The sequence below is a fragment of the Pelodiscus sinensis genome, chromosome 17 (genome assembly GCF_049634645.1).
Source record: "Pelodiscus sinensis isolate JC-2024 chromosome 17, ASM4963464v1, whole genome shotgun sequence".
In the NCBI taxonomy this organism is placed as follows: Eukaryota; Metazoa; Chordata; order Testudines; family Trionychidae; genus Pelodiscus; species Pelodiscus sinensis.
Window position 1 is genome coordinate 34,060,831 of NC_134727.1, and position 16,313 is coordinate 34,077,143.

General features: G+C 38.8%; 1 protein-coding gene across 5 annotated transcripts in view; it reads left to right on the forward strand.

Moving 5' to 3' along the window:
- The window catches only part of RUFY1 (RUN and FYVE domain containing 1), a 44,930-nt gene that overhangs the window by 21,928 nt on the left and 6,689 nt on the right, over positions 1-16,313 (forward strand). For all 5 annotated transcript variants that reach the window (XM_075900505.1, XM_075900503.1, XM_075900506.1 and 2 more), the window contains exons 6-13: positions 955-1,016; positions 3,100-3,165; positions 6,382-6,451; positions 7,593-7,694; positions 8,165-8,281; positions 9,051-9,218; positions 12,069-12,166; positions 13,589-13,708. In XM_075900505.1, coding sequence (XP_075756620.1) covers positions 955-1,016; positions 3,100-3,165; positions 6,382-6,451; positions 7,593-7,694; positions 8,165-8,281; positions 9,051-9,218; positions 12,069-12,166; positions 13,589-13,708 — 803 coding nt within the window. The remainder of the gene's footprint in view (positions 1-954; positions 1,017-3,099; positions 3,166-6,381; positions 6,452-7,592; positions 7,695-8,164; positions 8,282-9,050; positions 9,219-12,068; positions 12,167-13,588; positions 13,709-16,313) is intronic.

The following is a 16,313-nucleotide window of genomic DNA, read 5'->3' on the forward strand; positions in this document are numbered from 1 at the left end:
AGCAGATACATTTCTCATAAAATCAAGTAACACAGACAATAAATGAAAATGAATTATTTAAATATACAATTTTGTGAAAAGTAATGCTGTCATTAAACATGCCAGACTATACCTTCTATGTCTGCCTTTAGTAGAAGTTATAGTGGTTTTAATTTTGTATTTACAGCCAGCAAATTAATCCAGCTTGATATTTAGTTCCTAAAAAAAAAAAAAATCACTTTCAAGCTTGAGTCCATATCCTGCTTAACAACAAAGATGGAAGTTTACTGTAGTTTTTATATGACCTTATGTAAACCCCTGCTGAATTATAATTCTAGTATGGATTACTGATGCAATAAAAATTTAAAAACTGATAACATTTCATCAGATCAAGGGCTACTGATGTGAAAAACAAGGCCTATATAGAATATTACAGAGAAATCAAAGTAAGTTTAATACAGAAATTCACAAAACACAGCTTACACTAGGAAACTTACCTCTTATAGTTAGATGGTACCAAATGTATATTGAAAAGTATTTAAGTTCTAGTGCAGAATGGACAAATCTTTTCCTGCACAATTTCAGAAGGTGTGACAAGACTTGCTGGCTACCATGTATTCATTTGTCCTGTTTTCTGAATTACTACTGGCAACTGTTGCCCTGTTCTATGTAGCTCTTAAATAATTGTTCAGTACCTATTCAAGGGAATCATTGCTGAAAGTAACTGTCAGCAATATTCAGTTTCCTAGGATAAAGGACAAGGATAGATTGAATAAAATCCATTGGATATAATTTGTTTCCACTTTGATCTTTTTTTAAATTAAAAAAGGCAAACTTATTTTGCTTTGGAGGATAAAAATTGAATTTCTAAACTTAAACATGTAAATGAAATGTAGTCTTTTAAGCAGTAGTTGCTACCATTATCTAACTTGCATTGTGAAGGTATGTAACTTTTTTAAAATTTGTTTTTATCAGGTTGGAGTGATTGATTTTTCCTTGTACCTTAAGGATATACAGAACAATGATGATTGCAAACAGTATGTATAATGATGTGCTATCCCTTATTTATTAATTATTCTTTTTATAGAAAACTCAGAATGTTAAACTGCCGAATCTTTCTTAGTCCTTTGGGGTATGTCTACACTAGCTCGTTAGTTCGAGCTAGGTAGGCAAGTGAGGGCAACTGGAGTTGAAAATGAAGCCTGGGATTTAAATGTCCCGGGCTTCATTTTGCATGTTCCCAGGCGCCGCCATTTTTAAATCCCCCTTAGTCCAAACTCTGTGCCCGCAGCTACACGCGGCACGGAGTAGGTAATTCGAATTAGAGATCCTAATTTGAACTACCGTTACTCCTCGTGGAATCTCTAATTCAAACTACTTACTCCGTGCTGCGTATAGCCGCGGGCACGGAGTTTGGACTAAGGGGGATTTAAAAATGGCGGCACCTGGGAACATGCAAATGAAGCCTGGGATATTTAAATCCCGGGCTTCATTTGCAACTCTGATTGCCCTCATTTGCCTACCTAGCTCGAACTAACGAGCTAATGTAGACCTACCCTTGGAGTGCATCAGTATTGGAGATATATTGAACAGGATAAGAGTTAATGCCCTGAGCTCGGGGCCCCCATAGTCCTTAAAATAGAATGATCTGAGTATTGAGGGGTCCAGTGCATTAAATTCCTTAAGGGAACATCTGATTTCCTTGGTGACTCTCTTCACTGGGTGGAAAAGGATGTTAGAGTTTAACCAATTAACCAATAAACTGATGCTCGTTGGTTAGTGCTTTTGGTTAAACTCTACCCTGCTCCCATGGAGGCATCTTTGCTGTGGGCTCTGCTTATTTAAGCTTCATACTGCAGAGCCCACAGTGCGTGTAACAAAATAAAAAAAATATCTTAAAATGGTTACATGGTTACTTTAGTAAATGTCCTTTAACATCCCTAGAATGGCTGTGTGGGTGGGTGAAAGGCATTCAGAAGAAGCTTTCTACTTCTTTCTGATTACAATGTTGGTTGCATGATATGAAAGAGACAAAGTTGATGTGGCAATATATTTTATTGAACCAACTTGTTTGGTGAAGAAGACAAGCTTTCAAGCTCCAAAGACCTAGAGAAATCTATGGAAATTTAAAGTCTGTTTCTTTCACCAACAGAGGTTGTTCCAAAAGAAGATGTTACTTTTTGAACCTTTTTACCACTTGATTCACAGTAAAACAGCATCATAATTATAGTATTTAAAACGTTAATGGAAACATTACTTTGTTTTTATATTATCGAACATAGAAAGATAACTACATTTTCCCCTACACTCTATGGACATTTTCACACAGTTGAACAAAGGGGAGACATCTACAAAAATTGAAAAAAGTCAATGTAAAAATGGTTTCTAGATGAACTAGGGGCAGATGCTGCATCTGTAAGGCACTTTGAAAGTGACTAGATTTTAAGTTGACATTGTTATTTAACTGTTGCTATGTCTTCACATCTTTAGAATGAGTTCATTTGTTTTTCCCTTTTACCTCTTAGAGCAAATGCAGGTGGTTGCTATGCCCAAAATGTTACGTATTTTTACTTCTCTTAACATTTCCTAAGATTAAATTAGTTTGCCTCCTTGCCCCTTACAGCTTGAATTATAAAGGCATCATCTGTTACATACTTAAATACCTAGCTCTTTGTTTACTTTCTAACTTTTTCCATTATGTCTGGTTAACTGAAATCTCTCATTGTCACAGGATACCCTGTTAGCATCAGCATCCCTAAATTTGCTCTAAAGAACATTCTCATTTGGAATGTATATGGGTTTGGTAACTAACTTCTATCCTTGAAATTTCTGGTGGCATTCTATTGTTTCCTTTTTTTGAGAGAGAGAGATTTTATTCACTCTTTCTCTCTCCTCTTTTTTAGCTTTTAGTGTTACTACTTTACTCCTTCACGCTTCTGTATTTCCTCAAGAATATGACCTACTTTGTCAGTGCACTTAAGATAAACTAATACTAAAGCCTGGTACAGAGGTTGTTAAATAAGAGTGTCCAGTTAACAGTGTAAAAAGTGCGTAGTGTTCAGTACAGAGTAACACTTAAATGAATACACTTTTAAAAATTGTTTAATCTTTAAAAATTAGAGATGCAGGGATGACTGCTGTGCTTGACCAGAAGCATTATGTGGAAGAACTTAACCGTCATCTAAGGTAAGATTTGTCTGTCTGAATGTGCAAACATTCATTCTGTTTTCATTTTTCCACTGTGACTTTCTCTGTGCCATTCCTATAACTTTTTTTTCTAGAAGTTACTTAAAAATGTCTACATTAAATCAGGGGTGGGGAACCATTTTTTGGGTTAGGGGCCTCTGACCCACAGTAAAATCAGTCAGTGGGCTGCACACAAGTGAGAAGGGGGGGGGAGCCAAAAAACAGCCCCCCACACTAACGTGGCCCCTGACTATGAGAAGGAGAAAGACATTCCTCTCATACACCAGAGCCTGGGGGGTGGGATGAGGTTAGTATGTGTGCTCCAGCCTCACAGAGGGGATGACCCCTGAGCCTCAAGGACCAGATCCAGACAAGCTGGGGACCACCTCTGGCCCACAGGCCTGAGGTTCCCCCGTTGGGGTTGCCAGGTGTCCAGTATTTGCGGCTTTTGTCCAATTTTAAAAAAAACAAAGTACCGGACATGTAAAATGTCCAGTATTTTCTATTTTTCTTGGATGGAAGGCCGGGTGGGACATTCCTCCCCTGCCACAACTGGTGGGAGTGGGGAGATTTAAAGGCGCAGTGACTTTTTTTTTCTCTCCCTCCCCCCCCCTCCCCTCCCTGCCATGTTCAGTATTTTTTGTGAAAGTATCTGGCAACCGTATCCCCAGCCCTGCATTGAATGATTATGATTCTTTTCACAATACGTGAATTTCCAAAGGAAACTTAATTTCTCATCAGTTGTGAAATCATCTTCTTCTTCTTCTTTGGATATTTTAGAACAAGTCTCTTTCAGCTTTGTACTTAGTACTCCACAGTCTCCAAATGAAAGCGATATTAATATTAATTAATATTACTGAGATACAATTTTAAAAAAAGGAATCTTGTTCAGTTTGATCATTTTATACAAAAAAAAATCAGTTGCCTAAACTTTTGTGATCAGAAGATGGAACTACAACTGTGTGGATTCAAAATTATTTATCATACTCTTATTTCTAAATATATTCTGGCACTTATTACAATCTTAGCAGTGATATTTTTTTTTAATGAAAATGCATAGTAGAAGTATCCAAGACTGAATCTGCATAACAAACGCAACTTTGGTGGAAAATCTAGAGAAGCTCTAATCATTCTGCTGTGAGCATCCCTCCTACAAATTAAACTTCTTTTTTGTATTCAGTGTATTGACTTCTTGGATGGCCATATGCATTTTTAAAACATTAACTAGAGAAAAGTAGTGGGTTTTTTTTAATATTTTTTGCTTTTTTCAGGCATTTTTGCTTACCTTGTTAAAAATCAATACCCTGCAATTTATTCAATGTATTTATATGTATGTTTTATTAACTTTATTAGAATTTTATCTATTTTTTTACTTATTTTAACATTGACAACACACTAAATTAATTTTTCCATAGCTCGTTTTGTAACTGTGCCTCTTGCTTCAAATGTTTTTAGCATGACTAGTTTACACTTGTTTAAACAAAATTCTTATCTTTCCAGCCACACCTATACCAGTACTTTCTCTTTAATCTGCACACTATATTGCTATTCAACAACTTCAGTGACGGAGCAAAATAAGCGTTGATTACTTCCATTTTAGAAATGACTGAAATCTCAGTAATGTTGCAGAATATATTCAGGTTTCTTAGCCAGTACTTTTTGCTTTTTTCTCAGACTTCATGTAAACAGACTGCACCAAACTTAATCTTATCCTAATCTAAAATGTGAACTGACTTACTTTTGCAAAAGAAAGCTAGTATTACTGTTCTAGATGTTAAAAATAAATTATACAATAAGCAAGAATACTTGTAGAAATATGAACAGAGCACTGTGGGTAGGCTGGAGAGGAAATCCAGTGATAGATCTTCATTTTAACTATGACACTTTGCAGCTCTTCAGAATTACAATGAGCAGTATTTTTAACTCTTCTGACTAAATCAAGGATTACAGCTGACCTTGGGATTTTATCAGTGGTTAAACTCTGACAAATAGTTCTGTTAAAGATTTATTTTGAAGCAGGGCAATAGTCCTTGATCCAGCTGTGTCTATGGGAGACAACTGACTGGTACTACACGTGCTTAAAGTTAGTTGCTTTTGAGTGCTTTGCTGGATTGGTTCCACCAAGATAGCCCTAAATTCTTTTTCTGGGTGCATAATCTCTACCACTGGTCCCCACCAGAGATCTCCACCATAATTAAAAGTTAATTATTTGTTTTCTATTGCAACTTGAAATAATCCCCTGTAGATAATGAGATTATCCATATTGAAATACAGGTAATCTCATTGGGCACATCTATATAGTATGGCTAAAGCCAAAATAAGCTGCACAACCTCAGCTACATCAATAGCTTATTTCAGCCTTTGGCACTGTATATGCAGCAGGAAGTCTGTTAGAGCATTCTTTCTCCAGCTTCCCTCATTACTTGTAAAATGAGGGTTACAGTTCAACATTATTTCACCATTATGTCGAAATAACTGCTTCCTGTGTAGATGCGGACTATTTCAGAATAACGTTAGTTATTCCAAAAAAACTCTGATGTGTAGACATAGCCATTGTATGTACTTTTTCCACTTGGCATTCCATTATCTACTGGTTACCTGTTAATTAAATGTTTGTGTCCGTAGGCTCAGATACATTACGTCAAAATCCAGATAATCTGGTAATTCAAAATCAGCACCATTTAAAAACTAAATAAAACTAGTACTATATAATTTTGTATGTGGTGCCATTTGTACAGGCTCTGTATTAGAAAAATACCAAGAAACTAAACATTTTACTAATGTAAGATGTGAGGTCTAAAATATTTAAAATCGCAGAAAAGCTACTCTTTGACTTGGAAAATAACTTAGGTGTATGTAGGGGTTTTATGATTCTTTTCAAACTCAGACCCAAATCCTGGACCATGCTCTGGCCCCTTTTTCACAGCTTTAGATCCATAAAGGAGCGGGAACCCAGGTATATCTGCAGCAGAACATGATTCAAGGCCACCGTAACTCAGAGCAGCCAGCTCAGAATGGGGCCTGAGAAATGAATGCAGTATGCTAATTGTAGGAGACTATTGATTGTTCCAAATATATGTCTTTGCAAGTTGATGATGATTTTTCTCTTTCTTCCTCACACCTTGTGAAAGAAGTAGTTGTCACATGCAGAGGCTAGGTTCCAGCTTGAATTTTTCATTCTTTTTATTTAAAACCAAATGTAATTTTTTGCCACAGTTGTACCGTTGGTGATCTTCAGAGCAAGATAGACTGTTTAGAAAAGACCAATTCAAAACTCCAGGAAGAGGTTGGTGGCTAATTTTATCTTTTTTAAAATACAAATGTGTTCTACAGTTAACTGAGAGAGTTTCATTATTACATCCCTAAAAAGAAAAGGAGAGTTTTGCTACTTATTTCTGTTGGTCCAGAGTTTCACCTGACATCTGGAATGCATTTCATGCTTGAGAAATGTGGGGGCTAATGGGACTAGCTTGAGTCAGAACACCGTGAAAGCTTTCTCTCGTACAATAGCCATGGTGAAAAATGTGGTATAAAGACCTAGAAAGTTTTAGTTAATATATTTGGTGATGCAAGAAGACTCCTTGTTATACCAGAGATTTCAAGATGTCTGCAGACTGCTCTGTCCAAGTGTTCTTATAAAGCTTTTTTTCTAAACAAACAAACAAAAATCCAAACTTCTCCAATAATGAAGAGGCATTAAATATCTCATTCAACTTACTCTTCAAAATGTTTCTCTCCATAGTCACATCAACAGGACCTAACTCTGTCTGCACATGTTCTCATTTCCTATCTAAAACTGAGAAGAAAAACTAAAGCAAAAATGAAACAATGGAGGGGGGGAGGTTTCACACTTCAGTTTCCAACCAAAGAAACATTTGCCAATAACAATAAGATTCCCACCTTACTACAGTTCTCAACCTATGTGATCATTTAAAATAATCTGAGTGTGATTTCACACTTTTCATTGCATTCTGCAAAGTCTACCCTCTATTCCTGCTGGAGATACGACTGTGACAGCTCTGCCATCCACTCAAAGCATGTTGGGTCTAATGTCCGTGTGGCTTTATATTTCATTTCTGAGCATCCTAAAGATAATTATGTTGACAACCCATGATAGCCCTAATCTTGCACATCCCAAAGCTATGTATGATTAAAATAATGCAGCTCCTATGTTCTGTGCCAGAATTCAATCTGGTGTTTCCCGATGAGAAGTAAATGTAGTAACTCACCAAATTAAATAGCCCCTTAATGAATAATGTAAAGCTTAGCAGGCACTAGTATTGTTTCAATTAGCTGTATTATGAAACATACTGTACTAACTCTTATTTCTAACTATTTTAACTTGTGTGTTTAAATCTCATCCAGATTCTGTGCTCTTGTCTGTTTTTAATCACTACAGACTGGTGATTTTTTTTTTCTTTCACCAGCTTGCAGCAGCAACTGATCGGATTGGTTCACTTCAGGAAGAACAGCAACAGTTAAAACATCAAAATGAATTCATTCGTGAGCAGAGTGAAAAGAGTGTGGAGGTTGGACACCCAATTAAGAATATGGAAATATTTTAAGACAGGAAGCCCTCTTTAGTATTATAGAACCATTGTAATTCTAATACTGTTAGTATGCAGCACATTGGTATTGAACATGGTCTTTCTGTTTAAAAATTTGCTTTTCGTATGATATACATTTTTAAAAATGTTAGTATCTAGTGTACAATATGTAGAGGTAGGCTGCAAAGGTGTGGGTAGGGTTTTTTTGGGGGGGGGGGGTGTTTGTTTTTTTTGAGAACTGAATTATCTTCAAAAGTCCTGTACTGTAAAAACCTTCATACTAACATTTATTTTTGAGAATTCATTTTAATATTGACCATTTTATTAGATGTAGGATCAATTCTGTGCAATCACAGGAAATTTTCTATTAAAAGAATGAATAAAAATATTTATGGTGCATAACCAAACTACAAGCAAACTTCAAAACTACCTTTGCCTAATGTTTCATGTAGGTAACCATACAGGATACAAAAATAGAACTGGATACCTATAAACAGTCGCGCCAAGGTCTGGATGAAATGTACAGTGATGTCTGGAAGCAGCTAAAAGAGGAAAAAAGAATTAGGATGGTGAGGACCCTACCTGGCAGCGGGTGAAGTGAGATGGGGGTGGGGGAGAGGGGGTTATCTTAATTTTTAGTGCTGTAACATTCTAAGCATGTAATACAGGAAGTGCTATGGATTACTTGAATCTAAGCTCATTGCTGCACAGTAGATTTTTCAAGCATCTCTCATAGCTCAAATAGGTGGACAGCAAACAGTCCATTTAAAAAAAAACCAAAGAATACAATCCTCCTCTCTTGTGTGCCGTACCAATATAGCTTCTAGGTAAAGACTGCTTCAATTAATACTGTATTTTTGACTTTGACTTTTTTTTTTTTAACTGTCACTGTAAGAAAACAAACTGTCATTTTCTTTGCAGTCTTGCATTGTGGCAACTTACAACAATCAGCTCTCAGGTGGAGCATTTTCTCAGCAGTTATGGATTGGCTGGATTAAGACTTTCAGCTCCTCTAGCCAGTTTTTACCTAGCAAGAAATACCCAGAATGGAAAAGACAGACTTAAACATTCAGTCCTACCTTCTAGAGAAGGACTGCAAATAAAATAAAATAGAAGAATGCTGATAGCTACAATATACTGTGTGCTGCTTTTTTTTTCTTGCCATTCTTACTTACTCATGTTGTATTATTTGCACTGTCTGTCTCTTTACATATAATAACTCAACATCGTTCCTTGAACATAATGCACAAACAAGTTTTATATAGGTTTAGCACGATAGAAATTTCTTACATATGTTATGTGCCCTAAATAGCAATAACTAGGAAATCTCCTTCTAAGGAACTCGAGAAAGAGCTGGAGCTGCAGATTGGAATGAAAACAGAAATGGAAATTGCCATGAAACTTCTGGAAAAAGATACTCATGAAAAACAAGACACTTTGGTAGCTCTTCGCCAACAACTGGAAGAAGTTAAAGCTATTAATTTGCAGATGTTTCACAAATCTCAGGTAAACCTATCAAATTTATAGACAGAGAGAAATAAAAATGTTTTGGTATTTGGTTAACGTAAACATTCTTTGTTGCAAGTGTATGATTCTTTGTTACAAACTCATATGTGTTGTATCATTATGTGTTGGATAGTTTTACTGTCCAATAATCCACTGAGGAGGTCCTTCCCTAACACCTGTCTGAACTTTGCTTCCACAGCTTTCTCTTCCCACACGTTCTGCATTTTTATTGTAGATTAAATAGGCTTTGCTGTAAATTCCCTTTTGGAATACCATTTGATACCCTCAAGGGAATGAACTAAAGATCATCAATTTCTTGCACAGGGGGAGAATAGGGTCTCAGGAATCCTGATTATTGGTCCTCTGTTCAAGCCACTAGACTGCTTACATATCAGTTGCTTAGAGCAGATGGGCCATAAGATCAAACTGGTGATGGGAGTTACTTGCATTCTGCAGGATGGAAAAATAGAATCCCCTAGATTCTGTTCCCTAGGCTATGTCTAGACTGCAGGCTTCTTTCGAAAGAGGCTCTTTCGAAAGCATCTTTCGAAAGAGCCTCTTTCGAAAGAGAGCGTCTAGACTGCACGAAGAAATTTCGAAAAAGCGGCTTGCTTTTTCGAAAGAAAGCATCCAGTGAGTCTGGATGCTCTCTTTTGAAGAAGCCCTATTTACATTGAAGAACGCCTTCTTTCGAAAGAGGAACTTTCGAAAGAAGGCATTCTTCCTCGTGAAATGAGGTTTACTGCCATCGAAAGAAAAGCCGCGTTCTTTCGAATTAATTTCGAAAGAACGCGGCTTGAGTCTGGACGCAGGGGAAGTTTTTTCGAAAAAAGGCTACTTTTTTCGAAAAAACCCCTGAGTCTGGACACAGCCCTAGTGTCACACAGGAAGTCAGTGAGAGATTAGGAAAGTAATTTACTTCCTGTTTCCTCCAAAATGGATAGAATATTAATCTAACTTGGCAGTATTATGAAGATTCCCTGATGTCTGTAAAACAATTGTAAATACATACTAAGATAATACTAAGGTACTATGGAAGTGTAATTTAGCCAACAAAAATTTGCCCTTGCAAATGAATATTTGCATACATAGTTGAATAACAGTGGGTTCTAGTCACTATAGTGACGTACTTTTTAGTTCATCTATTCATTTCATTTTTCAGTTGTACCTATATTTTCACCACTTTGTGTATCTTCATTTACTTTTACTTCCAAAGTTACATATACGTCTTCCTGTTGTGGTCTCACATTTGCCCTTGCTTGTCCTGTCTCAGCTTCTGTATGTGCATCTTCACTTCCTTTTTTTTTTTTTTTTTCTTTGAGCACCATCACTCATGTCTTTAACTTACCCTCCAAGTTCACCCAACCCAATCGCTTCACTTTTTAGAAATACACACTTAGAGGAAGAGAAGCTTTTGATTACTTTGAATTTTGAAGTAAGAGAATAGTCCATCTGCTCCCGTGTATCTTCTGTTGAAATACTATGGTCTAACTAATGGTTTTTCTCATCCTAACCAAGTAGTTCTTTAAAAATGGTGTGGCTTGGGTTTTTTCACTTCTCCTTTATCACAGATTTGCATATGTTAAGTGACTGACTGTTAGCTTCCAAAGAGGAAACTGGAATGTTCCTCTTTTGCTTTTTAACTTTAATGCTATTTCAACTGATGCTCGTGATAAAAGGCAAACACTGACTCAAGATCTTTGAATAAGTCCTATAGTCATATCTTTTTTTTTTCCTTTGCTTAGCTTTTTTTTTTTTTTTTTTAAGGTGTCAACAGTAGTTTTATATACCCTTAATTCCCCTTAGCTTCTAATATAACCCTTTAATTACTGTCACCTTCCTTTCCTCCCAACCTATAATGTTCCCAATCCTCCATTGTTATCTCTTCCACCTTCAGTTACTTGATCCAAGAACCCTTCTTATGCCAGCTTCCTGACCTTTGCTCTCCCATTACTCCCTCTCTAGGACTACATTTATATTACTGCAGAAAGTCAACTTAAGGTATACAATTTCAGCTACTCCTAGTCTACACTAGGACCTTAGTCCGAAATTAGTCCTCCCCAGGCTGGTGGGTGGGGTTTTTTTTGTTTGTTTTTTGGGGGGTAAGTGATGCATCAATGCTGCCAAGCCCATTATTGCAAAATAAGGAGCTGTGGAATTCGAATTCTGTAGTCTTGCTTTCCATGAGGAATAACGCTATTCCTGACCTTATAAGTTTGACATAACGTTAAGTGTGGATGCTCCAGGGCCGCTAATTTGAACTGATTGGCTTTCAGGAGGCCTCCTGCACCTCCCCAGAGTGCTTCTTGGGGCTCTGAGTCCGAGAGAGCACATCCACATTAATGGAGCCTGCCTCAGACTAATTTGATTCTTTCCTGTAGTGAGCACACACAACTTCAACTTCTGGGCACCTTATTTTACAAATGTGAACTTTAGTAAATTCAAAATAATTTCCTAGTGTAGACATGGCCCTACTGAATAATGTAGCTAGAGTCAACATACCTTAAGTCGAGTTACCGTGGGGGGTCAACAGGAGAAACTCTTCTTGTCCAAGTCTTTAGAGCTGCTTAATTGCCAGTGGATCCCCGCGGCAATGTAGATATAGCCTAACTCTTCAAAGAAGAGAACACCTAGTACCATCTTGCCTTTTTCAGTTTTCTTATAAGTGCATCAAATTCTTCAAAATATCATTGTTTTTGTGTGTATGGGGGGGTGTTTGGGGTTTTTTTTTGTTTTGTTTTTTCCCTTTCTCAAGCACTAAACTCTGGCCCTAAACTTGTTGTTTTGGTTATACTTTGGAATATTAAAGAATACTTTGTGAAATTTATCTGTTCAAATTTCTTCCTACAGAATTCAGAGAGTTCACTGCAACAGAAAAAAGAAGCAATATCTTCTATTGAAGGAAAAACAAATCAGATGATGTCTACGATGAAACAAATGGAAGAGAGGTAATATTTACTGGCCCTTCATGCCTCCCCACCAACTCCACCCCTGTCTTGAGGCAGAGCTGTCAGCATAACACTTTCTTTTGCCTTCAAATAGATGTACTTACATCATGAAGGCCAAACTCTAGGCACTTCTCACACGATCCCCATAGAGTGTAAATATAAATGTATATAAATACAGGTTGAACCTCCTAAACCCAGGACTCTGGTCTGACAACATCTGTGGTCCGGCAGGATCATGGATGTTGCCGGTCCAGAGACTCCTGGCACCCAGGAGTGTGAGCCGGTTGGGAGTCCAGCAGTGGGGAGCCTCTCCTCTCCATTGGGACCAGCAAGCCCTGTCCTGGGGAGCCCCAGCCGTGTGCAGCAGAGCAGCTGCAGAGCCCTGACCTGGTGCAGCAGGACAGCCATGGAGCCCCATCTTCGGGGAAGCCCCAGCCAGGTGCAGCAGCAGTGGGGCAGCCACGAAGCCCAGTCCCTGGGAAATCCTAGCTGGGCAGGACTGAAGTGGAGCCACAACAGCTAAGGAGTTCTGTCTCGGGAGAGCCCCAGGCAGCAGCGGGCCGGAGCCAAGCCCAAGCCCCGTAGCAGCAGGGCTGAAGTGGAGCCAGCCAGAGGGAGGGGCGGGGTCTTGGGAGGCCAGTAGCAAGGGATCTCCCCTCATTTGGGACGGCTCAAATCCTGAGGGTGCCGGATCAGGAAGGCCCAACCTGTATAAAACTTACGCAGTTACTCTCCTTATTTGCCATACCCATATATTAAGAGAAGCGCTAATGGGTCTGACACACTCTGCTGCCTGCCTCTGTCCTCATAGGCTGCCTCCCTGGTCCAGCTTCACAGCCTTCCTCCTCCCGAGCTCCAGTCTTTGCAGAAATTGCCAGTCAGTCTGTGACAGGCCACATTGATGCATTAGAATAATAAGACTATTCTGATGGATGAGAACAGGGAAACTAGGTAATAGAGACCAGTGTGATGGGGGAGGGGGGTTCCCTGTGGCTGTCTCAACAGACCCACTTCTGCCCACGTTTCACAGCAGTATGTGCTAAATTTCCCCCCCTCCACTGCCTCCCATCCCCCCAAACTTTGCATAGCTTCCAGCCATTCACACCACACCATCCTCTGCCCTATGTGTCAAGGTCTCCTGCTGACCTCCCTCTTTCTCTTTCTGCCCCTATACATGTAGATCTGGCCCACAACACATACTGCATGTGTAATGTATTCTGCATACACTCAGTTAAGGCATGCCCACTACCTCTGTGGATGAGCTAGAGCTTTAAATGTCCTATTGCTGTGCATACTCCTTTTCAGTTGCACCCATTTTTATACAGTGATACAATAGAATATTTAAAAAGTATCATGTGTACTCAAAAATATTTTGTGCATTGATTATAATAAATGCACCACCCATCTTTTTTTTGTTTTAAGATTGCAGCAGGCAGAACAGGCTAAGCAGATAGTAGAAGGTAAAAACAAGAAGATGAAGCAAGAGTTTGATGGCAGAATTGAGACGCTTCAGCAACAACTCTCACAGCTGGACAGTCAATGGTACTTTGCTTACTTCTGTAATATTTTAATATAAAGAAGATGAAAGACGTTAAATTTTTTTAAGATTTATGTTTCTTCTCTATCAGTGGTAAAGAGTAATAATTTACCATCCATGAAGAACTATTTATTTGCAATCATTAACTTTATGTATGTACACAGGTAAGATGCTGAATGGATGCTTTAATAATAGATTAAACCTGCATCTTTGCCTCTTTCATAACAAAAGGCTATGAACGACTAACTTCTTTCCCATCAGGGAGTGTGCTAGTTCTTCTGCAGATAAATACCTGACCCAAAAGGCTTACAGACTTAATGGGAATCATTCAGACAAAAGAATGGGAAAGGGTACATTAGGATGTTTTTGAGCATTCCAGGTGTTTTAACAAGTGTAATTCATATAATAATGCACTTAATGGAGGCATCTGTTATAATAACTTCAGGTTTTTGAGCATAAGGGATCAATGTCGCACCAAATGCTATGTGCTAAATCAGGGCTGGGCAGGATGTGGCCCGGGGACCAGATCCAGCCTGCCTTGCATTTTGATCTGACCCACAGACTGCATCTGGCCATTTTCTATTATTATCTTGCTGCCCGTGCTGCTGAATTTCCAGGCAGCAGCTCAGGCAACAGGACCCTATTTAAATGATGCGTGGTTCTCAGGAACGACGCAACTGATAAGATGGGGTCATAATTCAAAATGATCTGGACAAACTGGAGAAATGGTCTGAGGTAAAGAGGATTAAGTTTAATAAGCACAAATGCAAAGGACTCCACTTAAGGAAGAACAATGAGTTTCACACATACAGAATGGGAAGTGATGGTCTAGGAAGGAGTACTGCAGAAAGGGATCTAGGAGTCCTAGTGGACCATAAGCTAAATACGAGTCAACAGTGTGACATTGTGTTGCAAAAAAAGCAAACATGATTCTGGGGTGCATTAAGAGGAGTGTTGTGAGTAAGACACCAGAAGTCATTCTTCCACTGTACTCTGCGTTGATTACTCAGTTGGAGGATTGTGTCCAGTTGTGGGCACCACATTTCAAGAAAGATGTGGAGAAACTGGAGAAGGTCCAGAGAAGAGCAACAAAAATGATTCAAGGCCTAGAAAACATGAGCTATGAGGAAAGGCTGAAGGAATTGGGCTTGTTTAATTTGGAAAAGAGAAGACTGAGAGAGGACATGATAGCAGTTTTCAGGTATCTACAAGGGTGTCACGGGGCGGGGGTGGGGGGATTGTTCTCCTTGGCCTCTGAGTATAGGACAAAAAGCAATAGGCTTAAACTGCAGCAAGGGAGGTTTAGGTTGGACATTAGGGGAAAACTTCCTACCTATCAGGGTGGTTAAACACTGGAATAAATTGCCTAGGGAGGTTGTGGAATCTCCATCACTGGAGAGATTCAAGAGCAGGTTGGATAGACATCTATCAGGGATGATCTAGACCAGGGGTGTCCAAACTTTTTTCAAAGAGGGCCAGATTTGATGAAGTGAACATGCGTGAGGGCCGACCATTTTGCCTGACATTCTTTGAACCATTAAAATTAAACACAAATTAACTATTTTATGCAAAGTTTATTGCAAACGGCATACTTTTCATTTCGTCACATGGATGACAAATCTAAACAGGTGTTAAATCACTCTGCCTTTCATATCTGAAGGCCAGATTAAAAAAAAAATCCAGGAAGCTGAAATATATGTCAGGAACATTGTAAAGTACATTACATATTATTGGTAATAGAGTTTGTCTGTCAACTTTTAAGTTCAAAAAATATGAACAGGAACATAACACCAAGTATACATGTTGTGTCCAAATATATTTATAACTGATTTAGACCAACTGACATTAACTGAGATTTTACAATGTATTCATCTCAATACATATGGATTCGTTGGGGGCCATAAAAGATAGATATTGCCATATTACCTGGGGGGCCGTATTAAACCGGAACACGGGCCGCAATTGGCCCGTGGGCCGGACTTTGGACATGCCTGATCTAGACCATGCTTGGTCCTGCCATGAAAGCAGGGGACTGGACTTGGTTCTCTCGAGGTCCCTTCCAGTTCTAGTATTTTGTGATACCCTGACAGGAGCCAGAGCCATGAGCCCTTTAGTCACAGCAACCCCAGGCAGCTGCCAGGCAACAAGGAAAGTAGTAGGCCCATGAGCCCTTTGCTGTGTTTTTACATTCAAAGCCTCCAGACCCAGATAACTCTGAGGGGAGGCTAGTCCCCAACCCCATCACATCCACCCCAAGCTTTGCCCCTTCCGAAGGTGGAGCTGACTAGTGACCATGTATCAAAATTCATTGTGTGCCCCCCAACCCCAAAATTATTGCCTAACCCTGTGCTAAATAAACCATCAAATTTTAGATCGAACTGTAGGGTTTTCACTTTCCTTTCCTTTCATTTTTAGATGTCTCTTCATTTTCTAATAGGTCTGCCTTGGCAACCTGAACACTTGTGTGACCATACATCAGAAAATATTGTTTGTAATTTATTAGCACACTACTCTTCAAAGTTGTATGATAGCAGTAGTAAAAGTACCATTTCCCTCTTTCCCCTATTTGGACTGAGACATCTAGTTTTAAAAAGTAGCCCAAGTCTACTT